At 41.1% G+C, this 24,736-nt stretch overlaps 3 protein-coding genes across 4 annotated transcripts; 2 read left to right on the top strand and 1 right to left on the bottom strand.

Annotated features, from left to right (window-relative positions):
• Positions 1 to 41: 41 nt before the first annotated feature.
• LOC135338842 (uncharacterized) lies at positions 42 to 5,694 on the top strand. The gene is made up of 9 exons (XM_064534923.1): positions 42 to 201; positions 1,439 to 1,762; positions 2,051 to 2,172; positions 2,645 to 2,836; positions 3,100 to 3,179; positions 3,380 to 3,486; positions 3,705 to 3,781; positions 4,727 to 4,842; positions 5,474 to 5,694. Exons 1-9 carry the CDS (start codon positions 110 to 112, stop codon positions 5,594 to 5,596), a joined length of 1,233 nt encoding a protein of 410 aa, XP_064390993.1. The 5' UTR covers positions 42 to 109; the 3' UTR covers positions 5,597 to 5,694.
• A 919-nt stretch (positions 5,695 to 6,613) lies between these two features.
• LOC135338837 (matrilin-2-like) lies at positions 6,614 to 9,355 on the top strand. The gene is made up of 6 exons (XM_064534915.1): positions 6,614 to 7,376; positions 7,452 to 8,000; positions 8,054 to 8,437; positions 8,656 to 8,781; positions 8,832 to 8,960; positions 9,021 to 9,355. Exons 1-6 carry the CDS (start codon positions 6,731 to 6,733, stop codon positions 9,236 to 9,238), a joined length of 2,052 nt encoding a protein of 683 aa, XP_064390985.1. The 5' UTR covers positions 6,614 to 6,730; the 3' UTR covers positions 9,239 to 9,355.
• A 348-nt stretch (positions 9,356 to 9,703) lies between these two features.
• Positions 9,704 to 24,592, bottom strand: LOC135338828 (uncharacterized). Of its 2 annotated transcripts, XM_064534904.1 has the most exons (34): positions 24,095 to 24,592; positions 23,165 to 23,304; positions 23,023 to 23,105; positions 22,898 to 22,964; positions 22,787 to 22,841; positions 22,580 to 22,724; positions 22,359 to 22,465; positions 21,851 to 22,019; positions 20,948 to 21,348; positions 20,613 to 20,744; positions 20,462 to 20,494; positions 20,177 to 20,317; positions 19,624 to 19,765; positions 18,473 to 18,579; positions 16,995 to 17,148; positions 16,498 to 16,892; positions 16,316 to 16,402; positions 16,225 to 16,257; positions 15,999 to 16,160; positions 15,388 to 15,687; positions 15,154 to 15,273; positions 14,745 to 15,020; positions 14,493 to 14,554; positions 14,173 to 14,407; positions 13,511 to 13,740; positions 13,306 to 13,449; positions 13,071 to 13,165; positions 12,370 to 12,892; positions 12,245 to 12,287; positions 12,055 to 12,158; positions 11,873 to 11,994; positions 11,433 to 11,701; positions 11,074 to 11,140; positions 9,704 to 10,871 (listed from the first exon to the last, which is right to left on the bottom strand). In XM_064534904.1, the coding sequence occupies exons 1-34, from the start codon at positions 24,324 to 24,326 to the stop codon at positions 9,839 to 9,841; spliced, it is 6,408 nt and encodes a 2,135-aa protein (XP_064390974.1). In that variant the 5' UTR covers positions 24,327 to 24,592; the 3' UTR covers positions 9,704 to 9,838. The 2 variants fall into 2 exon arrangements, with proteins under 2 accessions (XP_064390974.1, XP_064390975.1); XM_064534905.1 differs by lacking the exons at positions 22,787 to 22,841; positions 23,023 to 23,105; positions 23,165 to 23,304; positions 24,095 to 24,592 and having other exon boundaries at positions 22,898 to 22,963.
• Between the last annotated feature and the right edge of the window lie 144 nt (positions 24,593 to 24,736).

The raw sequence follows: 24,736 nt of genomic DNA on the forward strand, positions 1-24,736 counted from the left end.
AGAAGATATTAGATAGCCCCTCCCTACAGGAAGCACCTCTGCTGATCCAGTTACTACAGTGCTAGTGGTGAGCTAGTGGTGGGTGAGTGTTGTGGTAGAATCCATTGGAATGGCCAGTGCAGGTGTGAATGATGTACCCTCTGGCAATAGTGAGCTGCCAGATATAGAGGTGCAGATTGTGGATGACAGAGCCTCAAAAAGGTGAGCTAGCAGGTGCCTAATTATGCATACCATAAATAATATTAAAATTATATTCTTCTCGTTGCATTGGTGTACATAACTAAAGTTGTATTCGTATAGCTGCAGTAGTTAATTTTCGTATGATCCTCTACAATACGATAGTGTGTACTTTTATCTTTCTCACCTTTTAATAATTAATTGTTCTGTAGTCTATACTTTATGATACTGACACCTGCACTAGTAAGTTTAGTATAGATCTAGCTACAGTCGTCTCAGGCAAGGTAAGATATATTCGGGTTGTATCAATCATCAATCCTTGTCTAGGTTGTAACATGTTGTAAGTAATTGTCTATACTATACTGGTAGGAGGCTGCCATGCACTCTCTGAGTCTAGCTGCTAGTTGCGGCTAGGTTGAGCTGCATATTCAGCAAATGCCTTTGGTTATAAATTCCTCCTAATACATTTCACATAATGCTTATTATGTAGGTTGTAACGTGTTGATATACCATAGTGCTAGAAATTTAAGCGTGATACAAACTATGAGAGCGCCTATCATATCGCATACATTTGTATCGCACAACTATATTGGCTTTATTCGAGGCCTGCACAATCCACATTGACGTTTAATTAATTGCAAATAAAAATCGCATAATGTTTTCTTAGCCTTATGGCCAAAATGCAATATTTTATGCTCGCATATTATATTTCGGGCACTACAGTAGGTTATGTAGGCTGCATGCACTCTCTTATGCATATTCAGCGAAATGTCTTTGGTTTCCCTATGAATTCCTCCTGGAAGGGATAAATTGAAGCCATACGTATTAAAATACCTTTTAAGGCGAGTATTCTACTATCGGTATATACCCTTATGGTGCGTACCCTAGCCCTGGCATGCAGTGGATAACTTGTACATAATCACATTCGATATTCATAGTGGGTCATGGTAATTGTGACTCAACTATGGTGCTTCCTGTCACCCACACATGAATTTAATAAGGGCTGTTTCACTGTAAATAAATAGAAAAGAGTCTAGCTAACCAGCAAATAAAGTACTCTTTGCTGTCTTTTGCTGTCTACTATAGATTAGATTGCCTTGAGGAGAACGTGTGTAGCTGCTACGTTGGTATTAATTGCTACAAATCCCTTTGTTGTTGAAACACAAACCGATCAAGGAATCTGTGTACAGAGGAAACACACAATGGCTGATAGTGAAACCTTTACCGCTGACACTGAGTATGCGAAAATGTCCTCACGCAGCCCTACACCAAATGGCAACTCGGACCCACCATCATACAAATCCCTAGTTCCCACTCGATACCAAAAGCGTGTCACTGAAGATGATCCTGAACGAGAGACAGCTCGGGAGGAGAGGCGGGCCAAAGCCAGAGAGACAAGAAGGACTCGACGTACTGTAAGGCTTCAGCAAGCAGAGCAGCAGGAAGAGAAGCCCCAAGTGAAACTGCAGCCCCGCAACAGTGAGACCCATCTCAAGTTGGAGGTGAGCAGTGAATCAGACGCCTCCAGTGTGGATGAGAACTATGACGTGGCCTCTCTGGCTGAGTCCATTGACGAGGAACTCACGTGAGTATATACATGTATAGGTATGTAGCAGCTCTATTTGTAATGTAAGAATTAAATTTTTATGACGTATGTACTCAATCGATAGTCAAAACGCTAGTTTGAGTACTCTGTAATGATATAAACATTTTCAGAATCAAATGTACACATAATAAGTAATCCTTGGTGTGCATGCACCAGGGGCATCGGTGATTATGATAGGTACAGTAGATTAACTATAGTACAAGTATTGCACAGTACATACAGAGTCTTTTAATTAATGTATTGCTACAATGCACCTTTCACGTACAGGTGGCGCGGCCGTATGCAGTCAGTGCTGCACAACCACTGGCTCCACCTGGTCATTATCATCCTAGTGGCTCTGGACGCCTTTATCGTCATCTTTGAACTATTGCTCGACATTGGAGCTTTTGGTGAGTACAATCGTACATGTACATAATTATACAGATTCATGCTGCATGTGACTTTTATATAGTAGACAGACTAGTAGTTGTGCAATTCCTCTTCATATGCATTGTTTGTGGTACCCAGTGTCTGTACGGTGACATTTGGTATGGATGGACACGGTAAATTAATTAACATGCTATAGTTGCTGTTATGATGTTTCCCTGAATCCATGTAAGGTTCTGCTACAGTAACTTTTGCCAGCAATCAGAGGAGGTCCAGACATGCGTGCACGAATCACTACAAGTACTAATGTATTGGCCTGGACGTTATCACATGACTGCAAATGACATAGCAATAAACTTGTAGTGATTCGCGCACGCATGTCGGACCTCTTCTGATCAGCAATTACATGTATAGAAAGTTTTGAGGTGAAATAACGTCTCAAAGCTTTGTGCATATGGAAAGTGTTGATTTGTGTGTGTATGTGTACCCCTACAGAAAATCGGCCATGCAGTGGAGAGGGTATCATTGGACAGGCCCAGAACTGCCACTACCAGATGCCTGCAGTGTGTCCACCCCATGCCAGGATGATTCTGGAGAGTATCAACATCAGTATGGCCACACATGTGGGGGCAGATAGTGAGCTTTGTCGCTGTGGCTTCAGTGAAGGGAGATACATTTGTCTTCTACGTACGTTCAGTTGGTGAACTGCTTGCCTAAAACTTCAAACATCTATAATTTGTTAGGCTAAGCCATGGAACTTACATGTAGTTGAAAATTAAGGCGGCTCCTTTGCCTAACAGCATTCCGTCAATATTATAGCGCCTTGCAATACCGTTGTATACGTGCTAAATATAGCTTATCTAGATGTACTTTGTACGACTCATTAAACTTTCTGAATCTATAAGGAAAATGTAGGTAGGCATGAGACTAACGTTTGGTCTTTTCTGCAGCGGGCATGATGAGTGGAGTAAACCCTGCCGTTGTTCTACATGTCTTCTCCATTCTCATCCTCACACTCTTCTTGTTTGAGGTGATTTTATTAATATCTCCATTAACATGTGCACATGCATAATGCATACATGTACGATGAGTGATTACTTGTCAGGGGGTGTGCACTACTCACAAATTAGGGTAGTATTTTCTTATAGAGCTTCAGTGCTTTGTCGATTATCACCTTCCTATTTTTGTACAGACCCCACTTTCATACATGAACACTTGTACCCATTACAGATTCTTTTAAAGATGGTTGCTTTTCGTCTCAAGTACTTCACTCACAAGTTTGAGGTGTTTGACGGAATGATCGTATGCATCTCGTGGACCCTGGACATTGCTTCAATGTGAGACTATGAGTGATTGTAACCAGGAGGATATTAGCTACTAACGCCGTAGCTTCCATTCTATTCTAGCCGCAACATTTGCTCTAAGTGATGCCGGCCTTAGCTTCCTTAGCTTTTATTAATGCAACATTTTCTCCGCTAACTATAATTAGTGCAAATTAGGTGATTTGTTTGATATGGCATTCTTGCTGATTACAATTTGTACCCTTACATTGCAGTGTTCAAGAGGAAGCTTTTGAAGCAGCTGCTCTGCTTATTGTCCTCAGACTGTGGCGAGTTATCAGGATTGTTAATGGTAGGCATGACGTCGTGGACTTTGTTTGGTGTAATAGCTGTGGTAGATTTTTACCCGAGGCCGTGCCACGGCCAGCGGTGTTTGTTTGTGATGGGGTTTTCTACTCACCTGGATGCCATAGCGCTGCGTTTGCAGCATAGATAGCCTTCACACAACAATATCTTGATTTAAATAGTGGCAGATTTTGATGTTAAAGTTTCTTTGTCGAATAAAAGCGAGCAAAAGCTAAACTTGCCCGTTGGCAGCTGCTAACTACACGCGGCCTTTATTCGAGATACCCTATGTTACATTGTGATTTTTCCACATGGGTTACTTACAGCTGACGTGATCCTGTACCAGAAACAATGGAACAGGGTCACTAAAGTAGAAAGCTAGAATTACTACCTCTGCTGACTAGGTATTTGCAGCTGATTGATCCCGTAACATGAATAAGGGCCAAGAAAGTAGAATTGTGACTGGTTGTTGACTGACTCTGGATCCTATACTCTAGCCTGGAAGGAGCCATACTTCTCTTAGTCTAAGACTCAAGGCTTCTTTGCTGTGATCCCAGTCCACAGTGCATGTCTCATGTGACATACTCAATGTTTCAGCATCCCTACAGTCTGGTTTAGTTTTATTGCTCTTGAGTTGCTATGCTAGTCATACATGCTACATGCACTGCATTATCACTCTTCTGGTTTCTTTATTATCATGTCACCAGCCGAGGGTTTGCACTTTAGTGCTCTAGTTACTATGGAATTTATTTGCACAGCGGCTATGTGTGGTAGACGTTATTAATAGTACGTTCCTGTATCCTCCCTCCTCGTATCTAGACAAAGCGTGTAGCTCATGTAATTCCTGCGTGGTAGTAGTATACTACCACCTACCAGCTGTATACAGTGACTCTTATACCCCCATACACTAAGTACACACAGCCATGACCACTACACCCTCCTGTCCCTCCAGGTGCTGTCTTGACAAGCAAGACCCAATCTGACACCCAGTTGGGGAAGGCTAAACGGGCGGCAAAGATGGTCGTCCATGCCCTTCACAAGGCTCAGGACAAAATGGATGAATTTGAGGTGTGCTAAAGTGTGATCAGTAATCATGCAGGGCTGTATAGAGGGCCGGGGGGAGCATTCGCTCCCAGTATGTATTCCCCTCCCCCCCTAGAAATCAGGTAGATTAGGTAAACAGAGTGATTGTATACTGTATGTGTACAATTGCTAGCATTAAGATCACTTGATACTCGGCTCATGACTAGCACAAGGTCGTTGATGATATCAGGAGTGTATATGCAATAGGTATCAAGCATTAAAAACAGGTAAGCAATTACGTACACCACTCAGCAACACATTTGACACATTTGAGGAATTATCAGTCAGCTGATGAACAGAAATGATCTCAGGCCAAAATTAATGTTCTCCAGGGGCATGCGCGACCCCCTAGTTAATGCATAAGCGGCGGGGTGGCTTTGCCCCCACCTACATATACGACATAGCCATAAATCCTGGATGCAGCCCTAGACTAATTATCGTATTCAGAAGTCATGATGCAGACTCCCCCACGTCACCTTTAGAGCCACTGTGTGCAGAGATTAGCTTCTTTCATGAATGTGATTATTGCTATTAATATTTCTTACCGGTATAAAACTAGGTACAGCTTCTTCATTTCGTATAGCCGGCCATGGCTTTGCTCTTGTATATTCTGCAGGACGAGAACACACATCTAAAGAGTGAGATTGGCATCCTGAAAGCAGCAGCTTCTGGTGGTGGAAAGTACAAAAAGATGAGGAGTAACAGTGATGAGAGTGGGGACGATGACACTCGACTCTAGTTTTAAAGTGACTGACTTTGTGACTTACGTACATCATTCATATAATTTTTGTTTTTAGTGCCTTTAATTTAATTAAGAAATGGATATTGTTGGACGTACACTGTCAAATCACATCACATTTCTTCAGAGTATTGTGCGCACACTAGGCGTAGATAAAATATCACCCACACGGTCAGAGAAAGGACCTGTAGACTTTCATATAATTATTATACCGCAATATTTGCCTAAATGCTATAGACATTGAAAGTTGCAGCACGAGTTTCAATTCTGTGATATGATAATAGTGACCGGGTATATGCTGTCAAGTCAGATGCATTTGTCTGTAAAAAATTATGCCGCCAGATATGTAGGTATCACTCAGAATTTGAAGAACAGATGTGATATAATTATGTAGTTGAGTGAACAGTCATGCCCACACACATTCTTTTAGTTCCCCTCTTCATTTCAGGGATTTCATGAAAATAAACGGCACGTATGCAGGGTTTCATCTAGGATTAAAAGATTGGGGGAAGGTTTACGCACGCCGCAAAATGTTTGGCCACTCCCACATTTGTTATACTCACACCCCCTATTACATGCTAGTGCATCACAGTAGATCTAGTTACATATTGCACATCATAGACAGTAATAATGTGATGATGTCATTATTCTACAACAATTTTAAGGGGAAGGTTAACCCCAGCCCCCCCCCCCACTAAATGAAACCCTGGTATGGGTTCTCCTATTATACCTCTGCATGTTTATGCTACCCCACCCCCACCCATGACATTATAGCAACACAACAGGTGCATGTGCAATTAAGTATGTATGGTATTTGTGTAGTGTACCGGCAGTGCAATTAATTATTAATATTCACTGTTTACTGTGTGGCATTATACTCATACCTCTCCCCGTCACATTACTCTCTGGGAGGTGCTTTGAATTTATTCATGATTACATTCCTAATACTAGATCTAATACTTGCAGGTGATGATCAACACAATACCATAATAGTAATGTATGAATTTCAGACATAAAAAATGTTCCCCAGGTTATTTCCCAGATTAATACTAGATCTAGCAATCAAATTTATACCCCTTTATATATAGTTATATTATTGGCAGTCTATAAATTTTAGCTAGTATTTATAAAGAGATGGCTACTCTCTCAGTAGAAGTTTTTATTACACTGCTATGCTTTGCTCATGTGAGCATTGCTGTAGATCTGACTTTACAGGAAGGTGCCGTTGGTCCTTTTGTTGTTCAAGCTACTATTGCAAAGTTGGATAATGCTTTTCCTAACGGTGACAGTCAATTTTGGGATATTACACAGAGCATCTTCATGCGTACCTTGGCATATGTGGAGTCTGAAGATGGTACATTGAGTGCTTCAGGAAATCAGCAACAATCCAGGATGGGGATTTGGAGAGTTGATATCAATAGGCTTATTTCAACAAAGAACATAATTCAAAGTCTTGACAGAGGAATTATAATCAGGAACGAGATTAATATGAGGGGAATTGCAGATTGGGAAAGTATTTTTAATCGTGAAAACATGAATATCCCACTTTATTCTTGCATGGCTGCTCGTTTATTCTTATTGTTCACAAGTGATATTCGAACTTCAACTACTGATGAATGCAGCCCTACACTTATTCCAAATTTAGCTTCAAGTGATATTGTTATTGAATCAGCAGCAAGCTATTGGTACTTTTGTTACAGACAGGAAGATTTTACCATAAGTCAGGATCATTTTGTAACACAGTATGAACAGCTACTCTTGAGGGCTGAGAATGGGATAGGTAAGTAAGTGTAAATTTACTATTAAGTACTTGTGTTATAATAATAATATACCCACCTATACATTCTTCATTCAGACTGCAATGTGAACACTGACTTAGCCTTTGTGTTGGACTCCTCAGGAAGCATTGGCTTTGAGAATTGGGAGCTGGTAAGGCAATACGTTATGAATGTGGTGAATTTAGTCGGTGTTAGTGAAGGAGATAGAGTAGCTATCATCAGATATTCAACTAACAGTTTTGTGGACATTAGTTTGGATTCCAATCAAAATCTGCTGTTATCGGTGATAGCGAGTATGCAACATCTTGATCGAGGAACAAACACTGCTGAAGCTTTGCTAGAGCTTCCAGATCAACCATGGCGACAGAATGCCCTACGAATTGCGATTGTGATGACGGATGGGCTCTCTAACGATAAAAATGCTACCCTACACGCAGTCAAACAAGTACGTCGAGATATCCGAATGCCTTCCTTAATAACTTTTGTTGTTGGAGTTGCCGATTATGATCGCACAGAAGTACTTGCAATTGCTTCATCGAACAGTACGGTCAGCGATCTTGACAGTTTCAACACAGAAGATCTAACGGATACTTTGGAACGACAAACTCACCAAATTTGCTACTCAGGTAAAATCAGGTCATTCACACATACACTAAATTTCTCTAATCCTTATCTGCAGCTTCATCAATGGTTGAGGTGGGTGATAATAACATCCTTAAGTACGGAGAATTCTTGCAGTCTACCACTGTTCGACTTACATATCAACTTCCCGAAGGTGATGGCCTAACAATCAGATTGTGTGTCGAGGATGGACAAGCACGCCTTTATGGCTCATTCTCGATACCAAATCCGAACAGAGCATTTTATGACTTTGTTTTGGATGCCATTACACATGGGCAAATGTGTGAGGACGTTTATATCGTTGCTCCTACTGCTGATGTCACTGGTGGTGGCAGAAAGAGACGGCAAGTGGCACCGGTGCGAATGGTATTTGTGGCAATTGAAGGAGTTGCTAACAATAGTACTTTTTCCCTGGAATCAGATTCTGGAAACACTGTTCAGTGTAAGTATAAATATATTTTTGTTGGTACATATTTTTGTATAAACTATCCAATATTCGTACAGCTCAGGTCGATGACGTTGAATCTATTGTGGTAGAAAAATTTTGTAGTTTTAATTTTCGTATGATGCTCTTCAATTTTACAAAATATACAAAAATTTCCACCGTACGAAAAATAATCCGCTATTATACGGTATCAGTTTATTTGTGTGTCCATGCAGATTCGGTAACATGCGCACAGAATCCGTGTGGTAGAAATACAATCTGTACAAATACGACAACAGGCAGGTACTCCTGTGATTGTGTGCCAGGATTCATCTTTGGACCCGATGCTACTAATTGTCAAGGTGAGCTACTTTAATGTTGTGCAGACAGTTATATCTATACATACATGCAGATATCAATGAGTGTGAGCTCCTGAGTTTGCCCTGTAATCCGTTTGCTTCCTGCTCCAACACGATTGGAAGTGTTGAATGCACGTGTCTACCTGGGTACTCAGGGAATGGTTTCAAGTGCATCATTGAGCGTAAGTAACTACATGTAATGTAAAGTGATTTTGAATAACACGATTGTATTTTTCATGCAGAAAACACTGAGCTGCGACTGATAGTGTCGGTGGTGTCTAGTGTGGCAGGAGGGATTTTATTATTATTGGTAGTGGTAGCTGCCATCATCAGTATTTACTTGGTACTGGTTACCAACAAAAAGAGTAAAGTCCATAAAAGGGATGATCGTTGTCTCCCAGCAAATCCTAACTCAGGTGATAGTACAACAGGCCTATCTTCTGTTGATACCCTTTATTAAATATATATTTAATTATAGCACGTACACTGAACTATAGTGTATTATATAGGTACGTACCTTTAATTTTATGTCATTAATTTTTTTGCCTTGCGGTTAAAAATGTTATTACAATCAGGAGTGCTATAAGTAGTGGCTAAAACCCTGCTTTTATACATTGTTCTATATACATTGTTCTACATACACATATATTTCTGTACCATAGATAGAACAGTTCTATCCATGGTTCTACGTACTGCATGCTAGCTGCGTATAGCGAGTAATTTTCGTGGGGGTAAAAATGTTATTCAAATTGTCCGAGTACAAATTAGTGTACTACATAGTCTGCATTGCATGCGTTTCGGTATAACCACGCTTACGTTTTAATTTTTTCATGGGTAACATTTCGTTGAGGTCAGCTTTCTCCAAATTTTTGCCCCACGAATTTACTGCTAGATAGTACGTAAAATTGAGCTAATTTGACGATAATAAAATTATCAAATAATAATTATTATTAAACAATAAACAAATTACAGAAGGTACAAATTATACAAATTACACACATGGTGTTCTTATCTCATCAGCAAGTTTAAAAGTTCAGTTTTGTGATTCGGTCCATGCATCCTATCGTGGTCCTTCATTTTGCACAGTTCGATAGCATTCATTGGCTGTCATAGCTATGTTTGGAATTACCATTGGAGTTTCACCAGCCAATGAAACTTCTTCATATTGTGGGGGGTTACCAATGCCTGGTAATATCTCCTCATATTGTGGTCCTGGGTTCCTTGCAGCTTGCACAGTATGTAGCTGGTAGGATTTGTTACGTGTCATTGGCAAGCTAGTGGTGGTCCCTCCATTGCCTGGTAATATCTCCTCATATTGTGGTCCTGGGTCCTTTGCAGAGCCAATAGCTTGCACAGTTGGTTTGCTTTCATTATGTTTCATCCGTGATGGCTCTACATGCGGAATCAGATTTGAAAACATCTCAGAATCGGTCTTGAACACGGAGTCAGTAGGGCTCTGTACAATGCTACTACCCTCACTCACATATGTTACCGTGGAGCTTTGCCTTTTAGAGAGAAGATCTGTATTCTGAGTAATGGACGAATGATCACTGAGTGCTATCGATTCATTTCTGCTTCCATTCTTCATGGCAGGTTCGTTACTAAAAGTAATAGAATCTGTGCCACTCCCACCTTTAAAACGCAGCGATTTTATTTGCCCTCGTTCGGAAGAAATCGTGTCCCTGGGGAGTTGCTTCCGTAGTCCAGGAACAAATCTGGCCCAAAACTCACGAAAGTCTTTGTTTCTGACACCGTGTAGAATGAAGATGAGGACTCCTTGGGAACCAACAAATACTCCAAAGATGATTTGAAGTGTGAATGTCAGCTCAACAACATTTGAGCTTGTAGCCACTAGTCCAAACACCCAGCCCAAACCAAGTACAACAGCAAGGGACAAAGCAATTATGAATTTGACTTTAAATTCCCGTACGTTTTCAGTTGATGTTTTCTCCTTCTCCTTCAAAACATTCATGTTTCGTTTGTGTCTGCAGATAGAGATCATAATGAGAACAAAGAAGATCCAGTTGAATACGTAGGCGACCAGAAATGGAAGTATGAACCCGAAGTAGAACGGCCATTCTGTTGGACGGCAACTGCACAAAATGGGGATGCTGTAAACAAACAAATAGCACAGTGCCATGCATATGGATACATGTCATTGTGCTAGATCTATATACATACAATCGTTGGAGAGCTTTAGAGAGCGAGTACATGCACATGTATTTAGTTATACTGATCATAGCGGCAGCACATTTTTCTATATTCTCAATCGTAAGAGATTGTCAGTATACTTACTAGTAGCGGCTGGTATAGAACTGATGTCCTGCTCCCCCACTCACTGCCACAATCAGCACTGGAATAACTGCATGTATTCATTTATAGTGCATGCAAGTCTTTGTTTTGTGTATGGGATATAGCAGTGCACCATACAGTGACAGCACGTGTGGCATATAGGCAATGAATAGAGCTAATTTTATACATACATGTACGTAGCATGCCATTTTAAACTTCGACAGAATAGCTAGGTCCTAGTATATATAAATGGCTGTGGCTGCGCATATAGCACAGTGTCAGCGCAATGGCTTATATAATTATAGTGGTTCCGAAATGTATCCTAAGCTAAATTAATGAAACATAATCATAATTTCTCTTACGCCACGCTGGTATAGCTGATTTGAGTGTGTATCTGAATGTGAAAGAATACGACTCCAGCACAGTCACCAATTTGAGATAGAGAAAGATAGACTCTGCCATGGTCCACGCAAAAAACACCAGGAAGAAGTATTGCACAAGGGCGGACATAACCCCACACAAGCCAGGGACCCCAGTGGTGAAGCCAGCAATAAGGAACGTGACATAGAGACCCAACAGTGAAACGCTCATGTGGACCAGAACATGTCCGTGGGTATTCATGCGAAGTTTCCTGCATGAAGATGATCAGTAAGTACAGCTATTCTAAGAACAAGCTTGTGTTCCTTGAGAGTATTGTCATGCAGTGGAATGCCAATAATAATGATGGTTAGCTGATTTGACTGTATACAATAAGTCAAGACCCTAGCTAGCTGGCAATATTTTTGCATGCACATTAACTTACTTGCTGAGCAGGTAGGTGAGAAAAAAGACAACAAGACATATTATTGACAGTCCCAGACCGACAAATGTGACGACACTCAGAATGACGGACAGGGCCTCTGGTAAAGAGGTTGGATTCAAGTCCTGCGTGTTAAGAAAATATGTACACACCACGTTAACTTAAAACTAGTATCGACATCTTACGAGTAAAATTCCAAAATGGCCCAAATGGGTGCATTTACACTCAAGAGTTCCATCCGATCTAGCCACCTCCCTACACCCATCAGTGTTCCAGGCGCCAAAACGATCTATAGTAAAATGTTCGTATAGTATATTGTTTATAATACAGATTGCTGATTTATACTCAGCAACACTTTTTATGCAATCAACCTACCTTCTGTTTTGTACACTGCACAACTGCTTTTAGCAACTCCATCCTGCATGCATGTATAATTATATAGATGCATGTAATACTATATACATTGAGTACAATAAAATACTTAATACAACCATGATTACCGAAACTCGGAATGTCGACCTCACTGGTACAATGAGCATTGTTTTGTTAGCTAGCTGGCATCTCAGTCGCACAGCAACTACAATCGAACCGACTTGATTCAAAGTTCTGTTCTCTGGGAGAAACAACACATCACTCACAAACACAGAATAACTGAGTCTTTGACTAACAACTGATGATGAGTTAGTACTGCTTTCATTACTAACACAATTCTCAAATATTTCAGGAGTCAGTTGCAGTGAAGCCGTAGACCCATTTTGAGAAAGCTCAGTATTTGTACCACTGATGTCATTAGCAACACCATCGACTGTGAGTAGTGATTCTTGCTCAATAACTCCAGAACTGTTCACAGCTTGTTCCACTGACCCCAAGTTAACAATAAAAGTCTGCCCATTGAAGCTGTCAGGGTCCACTTCTTGCACTTGTAGAGCATACGTGCTGAAAGTGAATGTAGTCAAGTTACCGCTAGAGTTGACAGTGGTGATATCAAGGTTGTCTAAGAATGTTCCCAGACTGTCTAGAATCCTGTGAACAAGAAAACAAGAGTCGTGTCTGCCCCATTGTATATTCATGTCATTGTGTGCAGTGGAGAAAACCAGAGACACTGTTACATGTAAACAAATCTCGGTCCCCCCATAACCAAGGGATAACCTCTCTACAAAGAACAAGCGGAATAATTTTTAATTCCCTATAGTGTACTTGCCTTAGTGTAGTATTCATCGTCACTTGGCTCTCAACTATTACATCTGCGTCAGCTTGCTGTATGTTGTCAATAGTGAGCAAGTAGTTGTCTCTCACCTGCACATACATGATCACAATACACACATTATACATGGGGTGTACTAGTACTCATATCACATGCTTTTCTTCTTTGAGAAGCGATATCAATCGCATAAACAGCCATAATTATACAGCTGTTACAAATCCCATAATTATACCTCCGGATTTGTTGCTGCTTCTTCTGTCAATTGCTCCACAACTGATGTAGCTAGTGTCACATGACTGGTTGTCAAGTTTTGGGGCGAGGACGTGATATTCAATACATCTCTTGATGCTTGAACACTCTGATTAGCTGAAACTTCCTACAAAACAAGCTTGAGAAATAAAACACTGCAACAGAAGATAAAATACATATGTAGTTACCGAGGCAATGTCACACAGCTGTCGAGACACTTCAGACAAGGTTGTTTCACAGCTGACATCAAGCCCTTCCCTCCACTCTCCCCCACGAGAAAATGTCCCTCCACAAAACCGCTTCACTTCACCTGCAGAGTCACCCAGGATCTCTGCACACGGACAGGCTGCTGTTGCCATAGTACCAAGGTGTGTCTCGGGCCAGGAATAGCCCATGTACTCTTCAGATGTGCACCCATCTGCACATAATTATGCAGTATTGAGTACTACAGTGTATACAGTCGCAGAGTTCTAATTAAACAGCTTATTATACACTGTACATGTAATACCGTATAGCGGGTTATTTTCGAGGCACTAAATTTTTGCGGATTGCCCAAACAAATTATTTTCGAGGATAGCGGTTCAAATGACCACACCCCTACAGTAGAGAGGTTTCAATACCGGACGTAAACCAATTTTCGAGGCACTAAATGTTTATGTTTCTGGGTCAATCCTCGAAAACATCGAAAATTCCGTGCCTCGAAAATAACCAGCTATACGGTAATACGTTAATAAAGAGGAACATCTCTATAACTTTGACCTTATAAGTAGTAATTGTGAGTGACACTTGAAAAAATGGAATGCAAACATTGGTGGATTAACCAAATTTTTCTATCGGTATTTACACTTACCAACTCTAATGAGATCATCAGCACTGAGAATATATTGTGTTTGTCGCAATTCACTAGTTAGGCTCTCTCGTATTCGTGCTACTTGCTCGGAGCCAGGCTGATCTTGTGGAGTCACCAAAGAGACGTAAACAGTTGCTTCAAATGAGTTCCCTACGCGAGTGATGTTTGATATGATGACAGAGAAGACGTCACTGTCAGTGTCTGCTAGCTCACTGCTGGCCAACACCAGAATGGCCTGTGTAACAATTAATACGTTAGTTAATTGTGCGTTAAATTTTCTTTCAAGGACTCTTATAAAATCAGTGAAGTGATTAACTTACTTCACTGAGAAGGCTGGTGGAATTTGTTGACAATCTTACTTGAGTAGTGTATTGTAGCACTCCTGCATCAACGTAAAACATACAGTCATGCAGTACTGCAATGTGCATGTACATTACTGAATAAAATCACAAGCTCCTCTAATGGACAGTGCTATGCTACAAACTGTTTTTCGAGTGGCTGCTAATTGAGAGTCCCCTTTAATCAGAAGTTCCGTGAAGTCTACTGACAGTAGTTATTACATGCATACCTACCTGGAACATTAACAGAGGCGGGATTGGAGACATCCTCTCCAACGTCATTGGTAGCCTTGCACGTGTAGTCTCCTCTGTCCTCAGGGTGTGCCTCTGATATGTATAGGAAAGACATAGTCTCTCCCAATACAAGCTCCCCATCTTTGTACCAACTGTAACCAGGGGAAGGGGAGCCTGATGCCGAACAGGTGAGGTTTAGTGATGAAGCAAGGGCCACACTTGTGCTTGACGGATGTGATTCGATTACTGGCAGTGACGGCGGAAGTTGCGTAAGGTCTACAATCGAAAAAGATAAAGCTCTTTAAACGTATCGTTTGTATTCTTTCAGTACTTCTATTATTGCTCAAAATGACCCACAGCTGTTTTTTACATTAACTTAGTGCCCTGCATGGGGCTGTAGTTTTACTACCTTGTAGTTGGCAAGTTGTTCCTCTGAAGGTTGTTGGACAGACGCAAGAATACCCACCAACTTTGTCCACACAGGTACCTCCATTTTGACAAGGCTGTCCATCAAGACAGTCATCCACACCTTTTAACAAATAAAATAGTCATAATGTCACGCATTCATGTACGTACCGCGTATAGATATAATTATTTGGTGTATATTTTGACCCATAGTCAACACAATCATAGTGTAGCTCACTTATGATGCGAAGGTCCCACATCCCTGTTCCTGGTGACCCTATACCGTTGTCAGCCTCACAGACATACACTCCATTGTCAGCTGCTGTTACCTTGGCAATCTGCAATATGTTCGTAGCTTGATCATTCTCAATAATGGATATCCTTGGGCCACTTAGAATGCGAGCAGCTTCAGTTAATGATACTTTCACTAACAGCCAAGTGATCTCGGCTCTGGGATTGGCTCGTATAGAGCACTCAATGGAAATGTTGTCCAGCTCTGATGGAGACTCAGGACCAGTTATCACCACACTAGCGGTAACTGCATGTGGGTAAAATAGAGTCATGACAGTTGCAGTCATACATTATATCCTGTATCAAAGTAGATCGAATGAGTACCATGCCGTAGAGCTACATCAGCAACTTAGAACTGTCGAAAACAGCAAAAAGACCCTTAAAATTAAAGATTGATGTGCATGAGCATTTCAGTGTTTTAACTGACAATTAGTCTATATTAATTATGCATAAAATAATCGTCAAATGCTACAATTAACCAGGTATAGGTGGTGGGGTTACAGTTGTTCCGACTGCAGGAAATTATGCATGTATTAACTTCAATTTTCTCATCCATACCTTGAGGGGTGTCTGTTGTTGGCTCTGTTGTACATGTGGTGATGACGTCAGAACAACAGCTACGAAACAGCTGGCAGTTTGTAGAGCAGGAGCATGTAGGGGGGTTCCCCATACAGGAGCCAGTGACACAGCACTCTGTGATACCAGCCGCAGCACATGTACCTATGGCAACAAGAGAGCAGGTATATATGCATATATGCACTATTGAGCAAATGCTACAACAAACCAAGTGTAGGTAGCGGCGTTACAGTTGTTCCGACTGCAGGATTAAATGTCAAGCACATAATTATATGCCAGGCCAAGAGAATCATACTTACTTGTAAGACAAGTATGTCCATCAATGCTAAGCACGCACATCTCAGAGGTAGAACAGCCACCATTGTTATCAGCACAGGGATTACTAACTGCATGTTTGAAGCAAAAAATTGCCATTAATTTATTAACACAGCCATTAATTATCGTTGGAAGTTGATTTTGCACCCATTAGTACCAGCTGTACCTAGTGGCTGCCTTGCATTGCTAATTACTTGAATGCTGTCTGCTAAGGTGCAGCCGACATTACTAAGAAGCCTTGGGTTTGAATCTGTTCTTGCTGCATATACACCCACAAAGAACCCAACGAAATACAGAGTGTCCAAGTGAATAGTAAACGACATTGGATCACGAGCAGGCAAGCTGCTCTCACTGTAAGCCACACCCCTCGACAGTCCATCGAACGTGGCACTCTCGATTCTGTTTAGCTGGGTGTCAGCCCAGACAACTTCTAGGCTGTTGTCAATTGTTAGTGAAGAGGGGAGACTAATATTCATTGCTTGAAAAGTCACCCTGTTGCTGCCGTCCATTGAGGCCTTCTCAATCCTGGGGGTACTTCCCGAAACAGAGATATACATCTCCCTATAAATTAAGTATTTCATCAGCATAATTATATATTATCTGTCAGTTATGACTTCATGTGTTTTCACCACACTGTACACACATGTCACATGATTATTATACCTGTTGCCTGGATGGAGTGCAATATCTGTCACTGTCCCGTCAACAGTAAGTACGGTTGCATGACTTCCAGATGTCAAATCAAATATATTGATGGTGGAGTCTGTGCCATTGACCCAATACAGCTTGTTTGTGACCCAATCAACCGCTATGTCAGCTGTGTAAAGATCAGAAAAGTTAATTACCAACAGACAACACAACGGGTAGCAACAGATACTGCCCAGTGGGGGATTTAGGGGGGGATCCCAATGCAATGGAACCCTAGCTAGTTGATCGTTCGCAGCTCTACGGCTGGTGCTAGAGATGGGACTTTCCTTGACCATAAGTGGGTGTAACCCAACAAGTTCACACTGCACGGCAGCTTTCACTTTTCGCGCTCATACTCTTTGAACTCCCTTTCCTATTTCCTGGATCCGCCACTGCTACCATGGTTTGAAAAAGGGAATTTTGCCTCTGTCATAGTCATGCACTGTAAAAATAAAGTGTGCTGAGCACACTAGGCCGCCAGGTATTACAAATTTTAGTTAGCTCAGCACAATAAATTTTTTACAGTGTGGGCCCAAATATAATTATCTAGAGAGAAGGATTTTGATATGGCTTTCCCACAGCCATATTTAAGCTGCATGCAGCTTAAATATGGTGGGTTAGTCAGCTCCTAGCTATAATTCTAGCCTCCTTCGCAGCCTCTCCTTTTTCTGTTCTTTGTCACTGTAGTTCAATAAGATAAAATACGGGACGAATTGGAGGAACAAAGAAAGAAAGAAGGAAGAGACTAAGAAAAAGGAGAGCCTGCCTTGCTAAGTCGCGTGACGGTAGACGAGTGGTAGACGAGTGAAAATGAACGTGGGCAATCACTAGCTGGGCGGAGCCTGACAGAGCAAAAAGCTACAGCATGCCTACGCATTGCAAACTCTAAATAAAAGCTGTTAGCATCGTAGATAGTAAGCCAGAATCAAGCGTGGAGACATCGTAGACAAGGGCTTACCTAGTAAAGTCTAAAGAGACTAAATATCTAAATTTAGCTCAGTTTTTTTTCCTGAGTTCAGAACAGACCCACTTGATTACATTATTATTATTATTATACATTGATTACTTATTACAGCAGTATAGTCTACTCTACTCTAGTCTTTCATACTTCCTCTACTGACTAAAGGTCTTACGAAGGCTGACTCTACTGCACTGTACTGTACTGTTCATAACAGATTATGTTCCTGGTAAATGCGCTCCAAGTACTGTGTGGGAGGACAGTTATTGAGGTTTTCTCTCGCCCACGCTCGTTAAAATTTGTCTACGTCAGTAGGGGATCACGCGACTTAGCAAGGCAGGCTCTCCTTTTTCTTAGTTGCTTCCTTCTTTCTTTCCAATTTTCTCTTCTGTGACAAAGAACAGAAAAAGGAGAGACTGCGAAGGAGGCTACTATAATTCTGCTTTTTAACCAGTTAAACAGAGCAATGCGTGCTTGCACTGTGCCTAACACTCACTGGCTGGTGAGGACCCTGTGTCCATTATCTTCACTGCTCCAGAGCCATCAAAGTTTGATCTCCACACTTCCATTTTGGTCACGTCACTCCAGTAAAGGTACCCATCCCTGCAAACACATAATTATGTCTAGATACATAATAGCAGCCAATAACCTTCACGATACGTATTTATGGTAGCATAATGCTCACGATACGTATTTATTTATGCTACCATAACGAGTGTTGCAAGCTGCGCTGGTGCTAATGCCTCTCATGTTTTGCTTTCACTCAAGAGTGTATATAGAAGAGATAATTAGTTTGCTTTGTATAATGCAATTATCGTTGACACTGAAACACACTGTCATTATAGAAGAGGAGCTTAATTAATGGAAACAGAAGTCTATACTGTATAGCCGGTAATTTTCAGGGGGACAAAACATTCTTGGTTCAGCAATATTTAGTCACTTCGTGGATAATATTTTCGTGGTTGCTGCTTGCACTGCAGGTAAAGGTAGGCAAGGTCGCTTCATTCGTGGGTAAAATATTCGTGGTCTGAGCTCCAACCACGAATATTTTGTCCCCCGGAAATTACCAGCTATACAGATCTGATGGCTTGATGAACGGACTTCAAGGATAGAAGCCAGAATATATCTATACTATATATACGATGTAGAGGTTTATTGCGTATTTCCAAGAATTAAAACAAGGAGTGGATCTCCTATGAGGTCAGAGTTCACAAGGGCCGCTGGTAGTGTGAGTAGGTACATGCATGCAGATTGCAGAGCTCTTTGCAGCAAACAGCTATAGCGCTTTAGTGCAAGACTAACTTATAAGTTGGATAGAAAGTTTATGCGAACAGATGATGCTTCTGAGGAAACTGCAACAGCCTTCACTGTGAGTCAAACTAGCCGTAACTTGAGATAGAAGCTTTAGTTTGCAAATTCACGAATCAAAATCCAAGAGAACGTGGCTAGAAGCCTATAGAAGCTGTTAGTTTTCGTCGCATTGCAACCGTTGAGCAGTTACAGCTAGAACACACACACACACAGAGTCAGTTTTACCATATCCTTTGTGAGATAAATACGCATCGTGAAGGTTATTGGCTGCTATTATCTTGATAGCCATACGTATACAAAGTTATGAGATGATGCATTCTACTATCTGAAATGTACCTATAATGAAAATCAATGTCAGCTGCTCTCGACAAGCCAGACACGATTATTCTGGTTCTAACTTGAGTGTCTGTTGCATTGACTGGCAGAGTCATCAGATGAATAAACGGCTCACTAGCGTATACCAAGTACGGGGTAGATCCTGTACGAGTAAACATTCAAGGTAGATGAAAACACAAATGGCACACCTTAAGGGATTAAAATGATTGAACTCGATTGTTCGAAGTCAGATATCTCATCAATTACATATAGGATACGATGTAGTTGGGCGTGGCCCGGCATCCGTTCTGACGGGTGCCCGGGGGACACACTTATATAGGATTTGTACCCTCAGTGCAGCCCAATCAGATTGCAGAGATAACGATATTCATGACTCAAATATCGATATTCATAACCAGATATGCAGTTTATAATTTTATTCATGATGCTTACACAGCAGTATTGCATAACACAGCAGTACAAATCCTATGTAAGCATGTCCCCCGGCCACCCGTCAGAACGGGTGCCGGGCTGCTACGCCCAGCTAGATACGATAGTAGATACAGTGCTTTACCTGCACTGATGCAGTCTGTGGGTACATCCTGACAGCAATCACCAAACACGTGACAATTAGCGTCACAGTAACAAGAGAGGGGAGACCCCCCGCAGTCACCACCCACACAGCATGTAGAATGACCAGCTGCCATACAGGTGCCTACAGTAGGAGGCGAAACTAATTGCCTACCATATAATTATAGATAATTATGCTGACTTTTTTCAGTAAGATATATTTAAGATCTATTACATACCCATGGTCAGTACGCTTACAATTATATGTGTTTGTAAGGTATGACTTTACCTAGTTCAGAAGAGCTGTAGTCTGTTACATTTCCTGCATGTCAAAGAACACATTAGATAATGGAAATCAATTTTGAAACTGCGCATGCGCAAACCACACCCACTCAGCTTGAAGTGAGTGTGGTACGCAAGTGTGCAGCTATTGATCTCACCTGACAGGAAACAGTTTTGCTGGTTTGCTGCGAGGGAGTATCCGTCACGGCAACTGCAGGAGTAGCCCCGGGGGTCAATGGAGCTTAACAGGCAGAGTTGTGAGCAGCTGCTACCAGAGCATGTGTTGGTCACTAGGGAAAAACAGAAACACATAATACATGTCACATCGTCATGCAAATGAGAATTGAACAACGAACGTACAGTTCACATACAATGTTGTTACAATGTTGTTACATAATAATATTATTGTTGAAAGTGATACACGAGGCTTCTAGAAGCTTGATAACACTTTCTCAAAAATACTACCTCTAACAGCTATGGTTTTAGCACTCACGGTCACTTTGCCTGCTGTCACTCACAGCAACTAAACCGTATGGAACAGTGCAGGTGCCGTCAAACACAGTAGTCAAGGCACTGCCACTCATTGGTATACTCTGCAATCTGTTACCGTTCCAGTCAGTGAAAAACAAGATATCATTGATGAACGTAATGCCAAAGGTATGAGATAGACCAGTAGCTTGATTGGCTAGAGTTATCCGGTTGCTGCCATCCACATTGGAGGACTGTAGCACATCCTCTGAAGCATCCACCCAGTAAAGCACTTGTCTAGAGTAGTCCAACGTAATACCATTGGGCCACACCAGGCCAGTGTTGTGGAGCACTGTTCGATTCCTGCCATCCATAGAAGCTCTCTCAATCTTGGCTGGATTACCCCAGTCTGTCCAGTACACCCAGCTACAAAATACTCCGTTTATTATCCAATCAAGAAACAAATGAATGACGCTGAGCTAAGTACTTGAGACTTGTGGTAACCTAAGATGTTATGTTACCACAATATGGACTAAGAACTGTCTTATAGAACTAGATAGCTTCTGATTTATTGTAAACAGTAACTGTCACCCTCTGTGTTAGGGTTATTTTAGTTGCATATTCTTATTTAGTAGTGTTCTAGAAAATTCTCCTGTGGTTTTGTTGTTTTTGTATAAATGGCCTGTGTGTATTTTGTGCATCAGAGACTCAGAGTTCTTAATAATATTTCTAAGACATCACAAGACCCAACAGTTATTACAAACAGTTTTATTTATTATACCGACAGTTATAATTATTACCAAACAGTTATTATTACCGACAGTTATATTACCAACAATATCCTACCACCTGATGAAGCTCGCAAACTACACTGAGCTAGCTATACAAGGTAATTGAGACCAACAGTTATTACTGATGAAGCTCTTACCGTGTAGAAGGATCCACTACTATTGCTCTTGGTTCAGTGGCGTTGGAATCTCCAAGCGTTGAAATGAGCACTTTGAAGAGGTTTGATTCCAAGTCAAACACCCCCACAATATCCAATACAGTGTCAGTGAAGTAGAGCTTGTTTGTAACCCAGTCCACTGAAAGTCCATCTAAATATGAAAGCCACACGTAAATTTAACAGTTCATGAACTAAAAACGTTCTGCAACCAATGCAGTGCAATATTCCAAGGTATAATAACCATACTTATCACTACAATGTGTTTTGCGAGTGAAAAACCTTTGCGAATGAGCCAAATCAAAAAGAATTTTGACTTGTTACCTAACTTTTGCAATCTGGTAAGAATAGCGTCAACAAGTACCGCATAGATTTTGCGATTCTTTTTTTGCGAAGCCATTAGCACTCGCACAAAAGTGCATAATAGTGTCTATTATTGTTCTATTTAGAAATGAAACAACCACTCAAGAAGGATATCTGGCTACTTACGAACCTGGCTCCATGAGACCCTCCTCAATCACCGTGGAAACACCGCTCCCATCTAGGTTAGCTCTCATGATTTTTCCAGCCATGTTGTCAGTCCAGTACAAGAATCTCTGCCTGCATAATAAAAATGTTATTGCAGCTTGCATTGCCTCTCATATCACAAGCCTCTCATAATTATCACATAGCCTCTCATACTGCCAGTCTGCTTATAATAATTATATTAGTGACCTGTAATGATAGTCAATGTCCAGAATGTTGTCGTTGGATTGGTCGACCAGTACGGGTGTTTGTACTTGATTACCATCCAAGCTGATCTTATGGAGATAATCACCATTGGCCATGAGCAGGTATGCTGAAGGGTCATCTGACGTCACTTTAAACAGGGGCACAAAGTAATGTTATAAATGTACAGCAAGCATGCCATATATGGAGTACCTCGTTTCCTCCGTATATGATTGTTAGACATAATATTATTATGCTGAGATATCATCTGCAGACAATATCTATTAATACAACAGTAACTGTTATTAAAGACACTCTTCTTACGGTAGATGCCAGGCTGACCATCTGTGTGCCCTCATAGACTGCCATATTATCATCCACAAGGAGGTACCTACGTATATTATACACATTTCAATCTGGATGTCACAGCAAATTGACATAAACAACACCTTAATGAGACAGTGGTTGATTTAGAAACAAAGTCCACAGCAATAAAAGGTTTGGGAGCTGAAATCAATTGAATTACAGTATCCTGCAGCAAAATTTCATTTTTATACTGTGAATTTCATACACCCGGTAGCTACAACGTACATCCAAATTAATGCAAGATACAATCTTCCATGATTCTTTTCCAGTGGAGGTAAACTTGTTAGTCTCATGGTCCGCATGGCTGCACACTTGCAGTACAAATGCAACAACTTGAGCCTCAGGGTCATTCCCGGACACCTCGACTACAATCAGATAAGAGCAAATAATTTGCCTTGTGCAACCAGATTGCAGGCATTGATGTCAAGTAAACTGAGATAGAAAGGTATAGACAGTATAGTCTCGAATACCCGCCTCAACCTAAAAGCTTGAGTCTGGTCAAACTCACATTGTGGTTTGGTTCAAGTGTGTCCAGGAATTTCTTGGACATTTAATTGACCGCAAGTGGGTGTGGAACATGAATAAAATTATAGTCTACATGAATATCATTATAGCTAACCGCCACGGCAGCATGGATTGCTACTAGTAGACAGAATTAGCCCCTGACAGAAGGCGACGTAGGAAAATTCATGGAGAGAGTTGTAAGGATATGATACTAGAACTCTCCAGACTAGCAATAGGACCTTTGGAACACCTTGTCGAATCTATTAACAGCCTAAATGCTCATTTATGTGAATGTGACCGTCGACCATGGTTTCAAGGCCCTCTAGCTCTGTGCAATGATGGCTTCAAGCTCAGTGTTTTTCTCGTAGGCTTTCAACTCCTAGCCTTAATTGATACACTGTCTGATTGTTCTGTCCCTAACATGCGGTGGCTTGTGGCTTTATCACTATGCTTGTGGGCGTGTAGCCCACTTGACTTTGCTGACTGTGCAGAACAAAGTTCATATGTGAGTTGGACCAGACTCAAGCTTTTAGGTTGAGGCGGGTATTCGAGACTATAGACAGTAACCCCAAACAAGGCTAAAGAACTCATTTTAATAATTATTATGATTCTAGAGAATTCTAGATCTAGCTAAACATTCGATTCACTCACCATGATATTTGTGACTTCCAACAGGAGAGCTACGACGTAGTGACACACTAAAAGGGTTATGAACTTTCTTATGACTCTTTCTGAAGGATACCATATCAGCTATTAGACTGTCCCTGCACAAAACAATGTCCTCAGCCAGGCAGCTAGAACCAGGAACACTTGCTGTCAATCCTACAAATGCTGGGGACAATGCCAGCAGCAACATCAACCACATCATTGTAGCAGCTATCATCCAACTAAGCTCTATGCATGCAGACTAACAGACTGTATAGACTAGCTAGTAGATCTACTCAGTATTAGCTATAAACAACAGATTATATGGGGGTGGACAATTTCAATATTCATAGCATGCATGTGCACCCACATACCAGTCATTTCCTTAGCTGCAATATATAGTTGTTCTAGCTACATTTATGTCAGAAAATGTGCACAAACAATCTAAATAGCTACCTGTGCAAACAGTGTGTGTAAAAACAATTGTTCATGCATAACAAACCATGCAATTTCACTTTCTTCTGTGCTTGACATGCTTTGAACTCCCCCCCCCCCCCCCCTCACGACTTGAGTATACCTGCATTATTATAAGGTAAACCTTGACGCACTATTATTTCAGCAATCACAAAAATAGAAAGCCATCACGTC

This window comes from Halichondria panicea, chromosome 7, assembly GCF_963675165.1.
Source record: "Halichondria panicea chromosome 7, odHalPani1.1, whole genome shotgun sequence".
Lineage (NCBI taxonomy): Eukaryota > Metazoa > Porifera > Demospongiae > Suberitida > Halichondriidae > Halichondria > Halichondria panicea.